Source organism: Mus caroli, chromosome 4 (genome assembly GCF_900094665.2).
Source record: "Mus caroli chromosome 4, CAROLI_EIJ_v1.1, whole genome shotgun sequence".
Taxonomy (NCBI): Eukaryota; Metazoa; Chordata; class Mammalia; order Rodentia; family Muridae; genus Mus; species Mus caroli.
The window spans coordinates 76,112,407-76,127,738 of NC_034573.1; the positions used below are offsets into that span (position 1 = coordinate 76,112,407).

General features: G+C 37.6%; 1 protein-coding gene across 4 annotated transcripts in view; it reads right to left on the reverse strand.

Moving 5' to 3' along the window:
- Window positions 1-1,425: 1,425 nt before the first annotated feature.
- Window positions 1,426-15,332, reverse strand: part of Psip1 (PC4 and SFRS1 interacting protein 1) — a 33,760-nt gene continuing 19,853 nt past the window's right edge. The window contains exons 7-16 of one of the 4 annotated variants that reach the window (XM_021159287.2): window positions 14,350-14,443; window positions 12,495-12,570; window positions 10,488-10,713; window positions 9,174-9,292; window positions 6,768-6,823; window positions 6,039-6,109; window positions 5,736-5,837; window positions 5,426-5,639; window positions 3,712-3,823; window positions 1,426-2,813 (exon numbers count right to left, since the gene is read on the reverse strand). In XM_021159287.2, coding sequence (XP_021014946.1) covers window positions 2,753-2,813; window positions 3,712-3,823; window positions 5,426-5,639; window positions 5,736-5,837; window positions 6,039-6,109; window positions 6,768-6,823; window positions 9,174-9,292; window positions 10,488-10,713; window positions 12,495-12,570; window positions 14,350-14,443 — 1,131 coding nt within the window. In that variant the 3' untranslated portion in view covers window positions 1,426-2,752. Of the gene's footprint in view, window positions 2,814-3,711; window positions 3,824-5,425; window positions 5,640-5,735; window positions 5,838-6,038; window positions 6,110-6,767; window positions 6,824-7,457; window positions 8,144-9,173; window positions 9,293-10,487; window positions 10,714-12,494; window positions 12,571-14,349; window positions 14,444-15,332 lie in introns of those variants that run through there. The other 3 variants (XM_021159289.2, XM_021159290.2, XM_021159291.2) reach the window with 3 other exon arrangements.

Below are 15,332 nucleotides of genomic sequence, written 5' to 3' on the forward strand. Positions count from 1 at the left end.
ACCCTGAGAATTCTGCTGCATAATCACACATTCATGATGAATGGTTTTACTCAACCCCCAGAGAATTATTGCAGTTCAGGTGGATCTTGTACTAATGATTGTACTCTCAGAAAGTAAATTCCAGCAAGTTTTCCCTAATAACACACATAATGCCAACTACCCCATTTACTAGACAAAGATGACAGATAAACATTACTCTATGGAATCCTTATTTCTTTATTGAGAATGCTATTCTACTTCTTTTTCACCAAAAGTTCACACACCTTCCATTTCTTTGATGGTGAAGATGAAGAAAGGCTAGCCAAGTTACTGCAATTATCACTTATATTTACTCACTAGTTCACATCAAAAGTATTTCAACTTTATAAAGTTTACAAGCTATAAAGTCCCCGATTTTATGCCAATATCAATCTCTTAAATATAACATCATGTGTCACTTTAAGGACATAGGTAAATATGAATGGAGCAACTTTGTCAGTGAACATCCCTGTGGATACACCTGCATGGAAGATAGCTATTTTCTCAAGCGTCTTGCTTAGCTTCACAATTCTTTAAGAATGATTATTCTTGGCAGTTTTACAGCACGGGGCAGTCATCTCTAGTATCTGTTGGAGAATTACATGGCACAAATTTAAGCACATTTTTTAGTAACTCTCATTTCTTAAGGGTCTCAAGGTACAATTTTGCTATTTGCATATTCTCTGACCAATGGAATAAAACTCATTCATTGAAGCCCTTGTTCTGCATACAGGATGGCAGACTTGTCTTTGCCTGGCATCTTTACTCAGGTAAGTTGATCTGAGTCGGAACATTTTTAGTGTATCACATCACGGTCTTGGTAACTTCCTAACTAGAATAGCAAACGTGGTCAGATGAGCTCTGGCCGAATTGTTTATACATACAAGCTTGCAGCCAGATTTTCTCATTAGAGGGATATCTGAAGTTGATCCAAGCAGCTGAGAAATCAAAGTAGGTATCCATACATGCACATTATACATGCATACTCTATACACAGTGGGAGAGGTGGCTATCATTCACTAGATCTCTTAGTTCAGCCATTGTTGTTATCAGAGTTTTGAGAGTGATAGCTTGTCTGTGATTTAGCCTTACAGACAGAGTATTCCAAATTAAAAAAAGCAGCTGTGCTTCAAAATGAACATCCATGGTCAGAGCAAGGCAGCCTCCCAAGTAGCTACATAACCTAGGAGTGCCATTAATGTTCTGAAGTTGGATGTTCTATAACTAACACCTGTGGCTAGGGAAGAAAGGAAAGTCAACCCAAGGCAAATGGCAGTTCTCTCCCGAGCTTCCTACTGCATAGCTCCTGTATCTCCTAGCAGGGTCTCAGTGACAGCTAAGCAGAAGACTTAGCTTCCTTAGCAAGAAATCCAGAATTCCTTTAGGAATAATAACTTACTAGTAGAGTTTGGTAGAAAAAACTTTTTAATTAAAACAATTTACACATTGACACTTATGGCTTAACTAGAATAATTTTTGTCCAAGTTAAAAATGAACTAAGGACAAAGCAGAAGACTGGTGTGTATATAATGTACAGCGTTTGCTCAAAACAGTAGTTAAGTGGTAAAAGTCCAATTATTGAAGTAATTTTTACATAGATGAAAATAATTATCTGAGAAATCAAGAACATATTTAATCGCATCGCACAAAAACCCTGGTATGAAGTCACTTTCCAATGGAATTCCATAGCCTAAGGATAAGCTTTCCCCACTGACCTGATCCCTCAGAACACCCGTGACATGTCCTCCCTAAACTTAAAAGTGATAAGTTCATGTTTGTGTGTGTGTGTGTTTGTGTATGTTTGTTTTTTCTGTATCCTCTAATATGTCTGATAGAGAAACTAAAAATCCCATTCCAATATGGCCATGCTTTCAATTAAGTTAGTTTCCTTATTTATCATTTATCACTTATAAACATCATGGATTGATTCTAATTAAAAAAAGAAAACACACACCTTAATGAGTGACCTTCTTAATGAGTGTAAAATTCAAAACAAACTAGTTTTAGCTTTTTGTGATTAGTAGCTACAAAGGATTGTAAATGGACTTTCCATATATAGGTATACCAGTCCGTTCTCTTTAGTTCTAATGCCACTGAAATCCCAGTCCTAAAACTAAATTACTTTCGAAAGTAAACAAACTTGTACCTTCTATAACAACCTGGTGGCTATCTAGCTGTCATACAGACTACGCATTATTACAAAGAGGCAAGCTAATGTAGCACAATGGACTGAGGGTCACTTCTGATAAAAGAAGTGAGCACTTAGAAGTAACATTCACTTTATCAGCCATAAAAATGCTCCACTTCTAAAAAACCCACAACAGTGAAAAGACAGTCTGCTAAATCCAATATCTGTAAAAACTATGCACAAACCCCACGGTATTTGGGAAAGATTTATACAAGTAGCAGTTTAAAAATATAACTGCCCTACTACCAATTACACATTAACATACACACTAACTGAAAATACACTACAATCATGTCTATAAAGCAGGTTAACCTTTCTAAGTAGGTTTCCCTTACTCTTAAACTAAACGACGGAGCTGTTAATACTGCACACGGAAAATTAGGAATAATTGACTTTTACACAAATATAAAGGGTTTTTCTTTTCCCCCAACTACTTAAACATCAAAACCTATGTTTATAAAACTTTAAACCTTTCAGCAGCCTAAGTATTTCAAATGAAGTCACTCACAAGACTTCTCACACTCTTTACATTTGAAGTCTGCCGACCTAGTTATCTAGTGTAGACTCTTTCAGAGATATTTCAGCCTCTCTCTCTTCTCCAGGTGGCCTAAAATAAAGGGAGAAAAAAGAATATCATTACAGCTAGGCTTGGGAGTTTTCTCTTGAGCAAGCAGGGCATTAAATCTGTGTCCTGTTTAAAGAAAGAAAAGACAGACCCACAAAACACTACTACCAAAGTAATGCACAGATATGGTGAGATAATCCCTAGTAAGCAGTCCAGGTCTGGCACTAACTTTTGTGATAACATAAAAATTGTTTTCCTTCATTGAGTTCCCACCGAGAACTCAATAGGGCAATTTAATTGTTTAGTCTGTAATCACAAGACAGCTGTGCCTGGAAGACTGCTATAAGTTTAAGGCCAACCTGTGCAATATAGGGAGACCTTGTCTCAATCAATAAACCTTGTGAGGGTGTTGGCGATGAGATGGGTTCTCACTCATAGAAAGCTCCAATTTTTTGATGAATAGAGATTGAACATAGAGCTGTAATCACTAACAAACACATCCAGTTCTTCCTCCTGCCTTTTTGATCCAAAACTTTTATTAAAAACTAGTAAGGCTGGGGCTGGAGAGATGGCTCAGCATTTAAGAGCACTGACTGTTCCTTCTTCCAGAGGTCCTGAGTTCACATCCCAGCAACCACATGGTGGCTCACAACCACCTGTAATGAGATCAAGTGAGATCTTGTCTAAAAGGAGTCTGGGGGTCGGGGAGGGGCTGAAACAAAACCAGAAGTATCAAAGTAGAACTATCACTGGGTGTAGAGGTCAGGGATAGTGAGTCCCTACAATGGTTGGGTTTCAGGGAGAAATTGAGTGTATGTTACAGACTGCTGCGAGCTGCTATATGGTTGCTGGGAATCAACCCCAAGTCCTCTGAAGAGCTAGTACTCTTCCCATGTGAGCCATCTCTCTGGCTGACTCTGACTGCTCTAACATGCCTTACTTTGTCTTACTGCTGGCCTCGCGGCTGTCTTTGCTGTCTTCGTTACTATCACCATTATGCTGTGGATGATTACTCTCTTGAGCATCAGATCCGCCATTTAGGCTCTTCGTACCTTTAGAATGGAAAAACTGTTAGCACAATACAAAATGATACACTAAACTATCTTAAAAAGTCAAAGCATGGCCCTCAAGGTGCTGCTGCTTCAGCCTCTCAATAAATGATTAGGTTCAAGTCATTTCAGACAACAATGAAAAGTTGGACTATTGATTTGTACCGTTAAAGTCTAGAACATTTTTTTAAAGGACAGAGGACTTGACTTACTAATCTCATTACATTTAGAAAAAATGTTCAATGGTATAACTCTGTAGTACATCTTGTATGTAGTTTTGGGGTTTTTTCCCTTTTTGTTTAATTTTAGGAGAACCAAATTTTGCATTAATAGTATTTTAGAGCCTAATGTGCTCTAATGTCCAGATGACAAGCTTAGGCATTTCCCTGTAAAACCCTCTAATCTCTTAAAAAAAACCAAAAAAACCCTATTAAGTAAGAGATTTTTGTTGTTGTTTTGCCTTGAAAGATAAGCATATGCCTGTTAAAGTGTTTTTAATGTTGAATTGGGAGGCTGATAATGGTATTCTAGCCTTAGGTAAATCCTGAACCGCAATGTCTCAAAGCTTTTGTTTGGTTTTTGTTTTGTGTGGTGTTTTTTCGAGACAGGGTTTTTTGTTTGTTTTACGTTTTTTATTATTATTATTATTATTTTGGTTTTTTTGAAACAGGATTTCTCTATATAGCCCTGGCTGTCCTGGAACTCACTTTGTAGACCAGGCTGGCCTCGAACTCAGAAATCCACCTGCCTCTGCCTCCTGAGTGCTGGGTTTAAAGGCGTGCGCCACCACACCCAGCTCGAGTTTATTTTTAAATATATTTAGGTTCAAAGGCTGTACAAGACCACAGCATGTACATATGAAGCAGCCCTTTATCCAACACATTTGGAACCTGCAGTGTTGTATCTTGACTATAGGGCTCAATTGAATATACATCTTAAATGCACTGCCGACGTGGCAGTTTTATTCATTGACACAATACAAAGAAAGCATAGCACAGGTTGTGTGTCAGCCATCTATTTGGATAGTCTGCTATTTAGATGTTACCTATCACTAGCCAACCGTGTTCTTACAGCACAGTAGAATACAGCTTATATCAACAAACACAATACCACTGGATTAACAGTGTATATAACATGCTGGGGGTTTAAGTGACATTGAAAACATTGGCCCCAATACCTGTTGGCTATGATCAGAAAGAAAGAAAGCAGGAGCATTTTCAGCTCTGCCCAGGATGCAGCAATTCTGGTCATATGCTAACTATACGTTGTATTTTTTAGCTAAAGCAAATGAGGGAGGGAAGGAATTGGCTGGTTCTCTAACATTCTGATTTCCCTCAAAAGTTATTAGCAAATGTTTTTGTTAGATGTTTCCTTCATAAAGCCCATCATAACATTCTTACAGGTCATATACAAGTACTCTGTGTTAATGGCATCCCCATTGCTACTACTATACTATTTCAAGGTCAGTGGAGATACAGTGTAGCCTTACTGAGTGAGGTTCCTTCATTTCTAACATTGACAAAAACCACTTAGAAAAGCAACCCTGGCAAACGCCTGAGGAGCTAGCAGGGTAGGCACCAGCTGAGCAGACAGACCCCCACATACCTGTTTGTTCCTTCTCTAGCTTTTTGTTTGGCCCTTTCTTCCCCTGATCTTTGGTTTTATTTGCTTCCTCATGCTGTCTCTGTTCAGCAAGAGATTTGTTCAGCACTTGGGTGATGACTGAATCTCCTTCACCAACCAAAAACATATTCTTAAACTTGTTATATAACATTGTAGACTTTTCCATGATAACTTGACTGACTTTGAACCGCCGTATCTGAGAAAACAGTAGTCACAGTTATTGTCCATAATTGATTGAAACTTTGATGAACTGAGAAACGCTGTTAGCGTTGCAGGCGCTGAAGGCACTTACTTTCTTCAGGGTTGTGATCATCTCTGTGTGTTTCTGAGCTTGCTGCATTGTTACCTGAAGTGACGCGAGTTCATCCAGGGCCTCTATGCATCTGTTCACGTCCTTCATGACAAAACAGCAATTTCATAACTGTTAATCACCAAAGCAGCTATGTAATCCATTTCTGACCATCTTAAAAGCTCTTAAGGTGGTACAAAAATGGCCAGGTATTGTTCCTTTTATCTTAAACTTACACACTTAAGTCATGTGAGAAAATATATAAAGCTATTAAGCAGTGCATTTTAAATGAGGTTAAACACTTACTAGATTATCAATTTTGAGTGAATTTTTAATTTCAGCATGTATCCTTTGAAGTCGAGAATCCATTGATGTTTCTATAAATTGAAATATGTGAAAAATAGTAAATAGTTTTTCTCCACACCATATCTCTGTACAGTCTAACATATAAAAGTAATGGTGGTTATAAAAATTTTCTTTATAATCTTCAAGAAATCCATATAGGTGAATAGTGTAAAAAGTTATGCTAATTTTCTTTTCATATATGGTTCCAAGAAGAAACATGCAGCATGAAAGCACAAAATTACAGCACACTGCATTTATTCTGTCTCAGGTGACGAGCTCCCACTTGGACTTGTCACCCCTTAAATCCCTGCTTCACCTTGTGCCTTTAACTGCAAGGTATTTATCAGAAGCCCCCAGCTCTTAGCTGGGCTGCACAGCTGACACCACATAAGCATTAAGATATTAGCAGGGTGACTTTAATTGCTTAAAAAGCAGTTTAATATGGAATCTCTTAGACATGAAAACATGTTTTGTAAGATCTAAGAACATGAAATGGGATTTCAAAAGTCATTTTTAAATTGTTAAATTTTAAAGTCAGGATCCCATTTTGTACCCCTGGTTGGCTTGGAACTTGAGGCTCTCCTGGCTGTGCCTCCATAAGTGCAAGGATTCCAGGTATGTGCCATCTCAGCCAGCTCCCATCAACCTTCTCTGTGTAATTCTCAATGTCTTAGAAAGTAAACAACTAACCTCGCTTCTTCTCCACTTTCTTAACTTCCGGCTTCTTTCCTTCATCTTTATTCTGCCTATCAAATGTCAACACAAATATTTCAAAACACTGTAACTTTGTGACTGAGGTTAGCAGATGCCCATATTCCCCTGTGTAAAGGTTTTTAAAAAATGTTCCTTAAAAACAATCCATCATCAGCCTACAAAATAGGACGCTGACTAGTTTTTAGAACTGTGTAGCTCTACAGCATTAACATAAAGACAAGAAAACATTGCCAAATTCATCTTTCAGTGACATACACAATGGTAAAAGATCTACAAATTAGTAATGAATTTTAAAGCAACTTTACTACGTTTTTTTAAAGCATACTAAAGTAGACCAGCTGTACCCCACATCTCCAAAGGACATGTAATTCAAGGGATTTAGAAATTGGCTTCAATAGTAAATAGACCTGCTTTAAGCTACTGTTGTTGTTTTTTTTTTTTTTAAGTTGTAGAGGAGGCCATTATTTTCTAGGTAAATGACATCCACTAATGTTTACATACCATTTCATAAGTGAAAAAGTACCATTTTACTAAGATTAACAAAAAATAACCGTTTGAGTTAGAAATTTTACTTTCTAGTACCTTGGCTTGGCATTCAGGCCCTATCATGAACCAATTAAAATAGACAAGAACAAAAAAAATACCTAAAAATCAGTTTTTTTTTTTAAAAAACTTTATTTTAAAATTTTCGTTACAATTTCAGTTTTTTTTTTTTTACTTAACAAGTCTACTGTTTAATCTCTCAGGATTAAAAAGAAAAAAAAAAAAAAAAAACCAAGACTCTAGAATTTAACAACAAAAGACTGTCAAGGGCACACCTGCCCCAGTTTTCAAGAACGTAATAGCTATTCCAGTTTAATACCTAGCTTCAAAACAAAATGATTTTCATATTTTCTAAGTGAAATAATGTACAACCACCATCTTCATCTATGTCTGTTATAACTTCAAACACAAAGCTTCATTTTAAGCTTGGCTTTAAAAAAAAAAAAAAACAGGAATGATGGCCAACCTTAATATGTAGTGTGTACCTTACAGGATATTTTGTTAACAATCATAACACAGTTAATAATGCCATTAATAGTGAAGTCCTCAATTTAGAATCTGGAACATTTCTTCCATCAAGGGGGGGAGGGGGAAATTCAGTCCAATGAGTCTGTCTCAAGATCTTCATCGCTTGTATGCTCCACTTGTATTCTCTTTTCAGTTACTGGATTAATGCTTTGAGCCCAAAATGAGATATATTTTTATTACTGTAGATTACATGTTGTTTGGCTGGGAATACAATACAATAAACTTTATTTTGCATAATGCATTTCACACAAGTTGCATCTGAAATGCTTTACAGAGCAAAACTGTCCAAGTACAAAGTTTTGTAATAACAGGAGAAGGAAAGAAAACACAAATATTAGAATTTGAGAAAGTTACATTGGAGGACATTCAAAAGAAATACAAAAAAGATATCTTGAGATTCTGAAGATTTGGGCTAAATTCACTAAGCAACAACTAATTTATGCCTGACTTCCGGGAGCACAAAGTTAAAAGCAACAACAGTCACAGTATTCAGTGGAGAGAAAGGACAGGAATAATGGCATTTACAGATGTGGCCATAATCCAGCATTTTAATTACTTTTAAAAACTCCCTGAAGCAGCTAAACTGCTTTGTATCCTCCAAACAGCTACAGAAGCAGAGACAATGTACCTATAAAAGTGGTTACTTTGTAGATACATCATAAAAACAAGTGAAGAAATGTTTCTTTTTAGTATTTGCCACTGTATAAGTGACCTACAACATGTTTTCAAATAATCTCCTCACTATCAGTAAAAGCCCACAGAAGTTTACTAAGAGGATGACTTTATAAATGAGAAAAAGGGACAGTGATAAACTAGGAAAACAAATGTGCACAAGAGTCGTGACGTCTAATGACTGTAATGACTCTTCCTTGTACTGATAGAATACTGATACAGTGAGGGGGGAAGAAAGGTCTCATGGTAAGTGCCTATCCAAGTGTCAACCTCCAATTAAAGCTTGAGTCATACAGGATCTATCCAATGCTAGCAAGCCTTTGGGCTAGCTTTTATCAGCGTCTAGGTTTCCAATTGGCATTCACCACCAACACAGTTTCATAATTCTATGTTTAACACGTTATACAAAGCCTAACTCTACTTTCACTTATATTACAAAACAGTTCACAAGAGGATTACCTCAGTGAATCGCATCCTCTGAAAAAAGAATAAATAGAGCCTGAAATAGCACATATGGAAGATTTTCTAGTATGGGAAGTCACTTTAAAAGGCTTCATCAACTCTGGAAATGAGAGGCTACTTAAAAGGTTTAACTCTTTAAAAAAGAATGCAAGATTGAAAACTAAAAAGAATACTTACTGCTCAGTTTCCATTTGTTCCTCCTGCTTGCGTTTCCGATCTCCAGCTTCTTTCTCATGTTGGCCTTTTAGCATGTTCCTCCTGTGAGCAGCCTGGAAGTTCCTTCCACCCTTTCTCTTCTGTTTGAGAACAGGAAGGATGTATTAACTCTCAAGTTAGTGGTTGGAGACTAATAATTACAATCATGGTAGGTAGGAAACAAAGTGACTAAGCTTAAGCTTAACAAACAAGAACACAGGTCTACTGACTGGATATGAGTCTTCTTTAAAGTGAGCTAAGAAGCCAGCCAAAGTTGCTGGCTTTGAGCAGGCCATGGTGGCACACACGCTTCATCTCAGCATTTAGGAGGCAGAGCCTAGATAGATCCCTGTGAATTCAAGGCCAGCCAGATCTGCAGAGCACGTCAGCCAGGTTGAAATTACAATGGATAAAGATTAAAGTTTAATGTATAAATTGTGTCTTTGATCAGACATCTGGGTTATCTACAACCTGTCTATATCGCTGGAGTACTGGACGTTTATCTTCTAGAAATTAATTATACTATAAAATATAAGTAAGTATTTTTCATATAAACTGTATACATTTCAATTATGTAATATATTAAAATATATTAATAAATAAAGAAACCCATAAATCTTTTAATATTTGTTAAAGGTTATTTATACATATGATAATATGTACATCTAGGAAATAAATGTACAATGTAATTGGGGAAATAACTCCATGGATTAAATTCTTCCTGTCCAAGAGTGAGGACCTGCCTTGAGATCCCAAGCATCCCCATAAACGTTGAATATGACTGCATAGATCTCTACTTGAGGTGGCAGGGTAGATACGCTGACTAGCTTCAGATTCATTGGGACCCTGTCTCAAAATGTAAAAGTGGTGGGGCCCAATAGATGACACCACTTAGGCTCAATTCCCAACATGGAGGGAGTTTTGTGCCTATCTCCAGTTCTAAGAGATCTGTCTACACATACTGCAGGCAAAGCAGTCACATGAAGAAGAAAACAATTAGCATGAGGAAAATGGAGCTGGGGACATTGTTCAGCACTTTAAGAGGACCAAAGTCTGTGTCAGCAAACTCACAATTCCCGTGGAACTGTGGTGGCCCACCTATAGTTACAGCAAAGTTGCCACCAAGATTAGCCACATGAGTGCTTGAGAGTCTGCTTGAGAGACCCTTGTTAGTGAATTAACAACAATGGAGAGATTGCCCGCATCAACCTTTGGCCTCTACATCCCAGATGCTGCACGAACACCTCACACAGAAACACATGGGGAGACAGGGAATTTCGAATGTGGATTTGCTACCTTTTCACCCTCTTGATCATCTTCATCTTCTGAATCAGAGGTTGATGTAACCCCTGGTTTAGCTAAATTTTTCCGTTTAGATTCAACTTCTTTCTTCCCTTCTTTCTTATCTGGTTCTTTTCTTGGCTTCTCTTCTTCCTTTTGGCCTTCTTCCTCTTTTTTAAGCTGCTTTTTAGGTTGTTTCTCCTCTGGTCCCTTTTTTTTACTTTTATCTTCATCAATAACCCTACATTAAGAGTGTAAGAGCGGAAGATTTCATTTATCCGTTTTCTTTCTTGAAAGAACTATTTGTATTTACTCAAGTGTCTGTGTGAGGAGGTGAGTGTCTGGATGTGGGTGCTGGGAACCAAACTCTGCTCCACTGCAAGAATAAACAGTAGGCGCTCTCTAAGTGCCAAGCCTTCATTTATACTCTCCTTTACCAAACAAGGATTTCAGGGGAGGCAAAATTTATGTTTAAAAAAAAAAAAAAAAAGGCTGGTGAGATGGCTCAGCAGGTAAGAGTACCCAACTGCTCTTCCAAAGGTCCTTAGTTCAAATCCCAGCAACCCACAACCATCCTTAACAAGATCTGACTCCCTCTTCTGGTGTATCTGAAGACAGCTACAGTGTACTTACATATAATAAACACATCTTAAAAAAACAAACAAACAAACAAACAAAACAAAACCACAGTTTGCCATTCTATTGTAAAACAGAATTTTCATTATGTACAATTTTTGGATGTTTCTTGCTCCTATTTAGCATATAAACCCAAGGCCCTATTAAATTGCATTACATTCAAATATTATAAAAATATTTGTTTTAGAAAAAAAAAAATCACAGTCATTTGTAGGGATTGAACATAACGTTAAATAAATGACCAGTTACTTTTAACTGTCATACAAGCTATGAAGATCCCGACATAAATGGTTCAATCAGTTTAACACAAGAACCTTCAAATCTATTTTCTCTGCAGTTTTTAAGTATATTAACTGTTACTGTGTCTACATTTTGATGTTTTTAAAGAGACAAGTTTTATTATGTTACCCTTGCTGGCTGCAAATGCCAAGGAACATGAATAACACAGTCTTGCAAAACAAAAAGGTCTTATTTTTGTGGTGGTGGTGGTTTCCCCCTTTGAGAGTGCTGTAACAACTAGCTTGGAAAGAAAGCTCTTGAAAAGTTTTGTTTTGGTTGAAAAGTACCAACTCTGAAAATATTCAATTCAGGTGCAGAAAAGTGGTGAAAAGTGTTTTATTCTTTCAGAAAACCAGAGTTTGCTTCCCAAGGCTAAGCTGGTGGCTCACCAATGTGAGTTTCAGATCTGATTCTAGAGCACTTGAGCTGCACATACCACAGTAAATCCTATGTTGTCCTGCACAATCATCAAGCAGTCCCCCCTTTTCCTAACTATATCAAGTTTCTCAAGGAAATTCAAGGTGAGCACATTTTCTAAGTGGGAAAAGATAACTAGATAAAGAAACACCAGCCCAGGAGGAGGCGAGGTGGGTACAGAATCATGTGACTTCAATTCCCCAGAATCATATGGTAAATGACCACACATCTTGTGGTACACATACACAAAATAAATAAAATATAAAATAAAATATAGTAAAAATTATTTAAAAAATACATCTTTCTGTGGTTAACTAAGTATCATTCTAAAATATTTAAAACTAATTTTTACACTATTTTAAATTACAAAGATATTTATCACCATTACTGTTCTATTACACAGAACAGTAGGTCTCTGGACACTACTCAAATATAATCTGCACAGAAATTTTTTTCAGCAACTTACCCTGCCCAAGTTCCCTGTTAGCCTACATGACCTAATTTTATCATACACACACACATACACACACAAAGTCACACAGCAGAAGCAGACCTTCAATCCCTTTAACACAAATCCTCCTCCAATCTCTCATCAGTTTTAGAAACAGAAAAAAAACTTACACAACGTAGCAAAAGTATTTTCTAATGTTTACAAAGATCTCAATAATTTTGTATTCCAAACAAACTCACATGTCACCGTCTGAAGGACAAGGCTGCTTTACCACTTTAGGTCTGCCTCTTGGTTTGGGAATCTTGGCTTCAGTAGCTAATTTTCACATAGGAAAAAAAAAAATTCATTCTTAAATGCAAGGCATATGTAGGTAGAATACAAATGTTATATAATATATGTACTCTAGTGACAACTCCATATACAACTAGTGACCCCAGGGATAAATAAAGTGACACTTTAATGATTAACAATACATTTCCATTTGTCCTTATGTTTGACAGAAACTGAAAATTGGGACACTGTAGTCGGGATGGAACGTATGAGAAAAAAAAACCGTATGTATGGTATCACTCATTCAGAATTCATATACCCATCAACAATATGTTATGTACTATACAATTTTATCAGAATTCACAAAGATATTTATCATCATTATAATACTACAAAACATGTACATAACATTTTAATTTTTCTTTCCAACCTGACTATTCATTCCCCTTAATGGTATCCGTAAGGATACTATTGTGATATAGGGGAAAAAAGCAAAACAAAAACCTCTATCTAGTTGATTTTCAGTGTTGTATTCCGTATTAGGAAGAACAACTCAAGATTATTTCCAAATTATCAAGTCAATACTAATCCTATCAGCATGTGATAATCTGAAAGTGAAAAAAGTAAATAAATAAGCCCACCATTCATGGTATTTTAAAGCTCACTAGATTCACTTTTCAGGATTTGGAGACAAAAGAAGCCACAATTATTTCAAACTTAATACTTGTCACAAGCAGAAACCATTTCTTCTTTGAAATTGTTCTTGTATATAGCCCGATGTCTACATGACATTTCTCCAGACATGGAGCACAGTGGTAATTCTTTAAAACTCCATGTCCTACTGACACCACGGACACAGTCATACAATGAAACTGCCTGATGACTAATTTCTCCAGCCTCCTCTATGTCCTCCATGTTAAAAGTGATAATGTGACTCTCTTTAATCAACTTCTGCAGCAATGCTTTAATGGACTGGAATATTCATCACAAACCAAGCTGTGGGGCATTGCTACCATCTGTTGGAAAAGAGTTCCTCCTGTGCTCTGGGCAAGCGGAGGTGGGAGGGCTGCCAGCCGCTTTCCACTTGGCCCCTGGTGGGCATCTAAGCCACTAACCCCACTCTGCAGGGGGTGGACAAGGGGCAGCCTCAGATACCAGGGGCCCTAGGGCGACACCCTTAGCCCCGGGGGTTACAGGAGAGAGGGCTGAGGGAGAGAGGTTCCCACTCAGGCGAGAGTCCTTAGTCCGGCGCTTGACTGGAAGGCCTTCCATCCGGAGATTAGAAAGGGCTCATTAGAAGAAAGCCTATCCCATCATCCAAGCATAGCGAGCCTTGATGAACAGAGACAGTCTATGATTTTAGAGCTTTATTGTAGAAAGGCGGGGGAAAGAGAAAAGGTAGAAAGAGAGAGAGACTGACTATGGCCAAGAGGAGGGAAGAGGGAAAGAGAGAAAGTAAGAAAGAGAGAGTAAGAGAGTGAGTGGAGAGAATGAGGAGAGAGCAAGAGAGCAAGGTAGGGCCAAGCAGCCCCTCTTATGATGGGCTGTGATCTTTACTGTTGCTAGGTAACTGGGAGGAATCTAGCCTGAAGGTCAGAAGCTTGGGACATTGTCTATGCCATGCTTCTCCTGTGGGGGCTGTAACTTTGACAGGAGCCAGGGTTCCAGGAGACAAGGTCGAAGGCCTGCCATCCCATGTAGGTGGGAATTACCATCCATTGGGTTCTCCCAGGGTTCAAGATCTAGCCTGGACTGGAAACCTGGGTGTCTGTACATAGCCCATTGCCCCACACCAAGCAGGTATTTCAGCATTAATGAGCCTACCTGCAGGTCGTCCTCTCTTAGGACTTGCTTTCACATTAGAAGCGGTTGCTGCAGTCACCATTCCCGCCTCTTCAGTGTCTACTTGTTTTTCAGCCTGAATCACAAAAATATAACTAATTTAGCAAAATTTTAAGAGCATAATTTCTGTATGATTGTTATTACTTTTGAACAATCAGCGTTACATCATCTCTGTTTTCAACCACCCTTTTACAAATTTCCCAACCTAAAACAATCATTTGAAAAAATAAGACTAACTTTTTTGATACAATATGAAAAACAAGTAAAATGCGATTATATCGTAACAATTCACTTTGTTACTTCTAACTAATTAACTTTATGTCTCAACCGAGACTGACATCTGATACTATTACTTTTATTCTCTAATACAAAACTACAAGGCCTCAAATGAGAATCAGCTATTACTGGCTTAAAGCCCTTCAGGAAAATATAAGTTTAAGAACAACCAATTAGATATAAAATGAAAACAGGAAGAAATAGATGGCAATGGTTATAATTTCAAAGGGATGAACAAAATTGAAGAAGAAAGTCAACGAAGCATGTAAGGACATTAAATGGTACGGCCACTTGGACGTCAGTATTAATGCACTGACCAGAGCAAGAATGTTCACAAAAAACACACAGAACCCCATTCAATAATAATAAAATAATAAGAAAACTGTCAATATATTTACAAGAAACAGCATTGCTTTTGTTTACTTTTATTTGAGGGACAGAGGTCTCCATTCTTTCCACATAGACAGCCCAGATTAGCCTTAAAACTATCTTTTCCTGCCTTAGTAATTCCTGTCAAGTACTGTGATCATAGGCATGCCACCAGGCCCAAGTCACTCTACCTTTAATTAGTGATGCCCAAGATGATAAAGAATGATATCTGCCTCTAAGAATTTATGCACAATTGTTAAAACTGATCCAAGCCGGGCGTGGTGGCGCACGCCTTTAATCCCTGCACTCGGGAGGCAGAG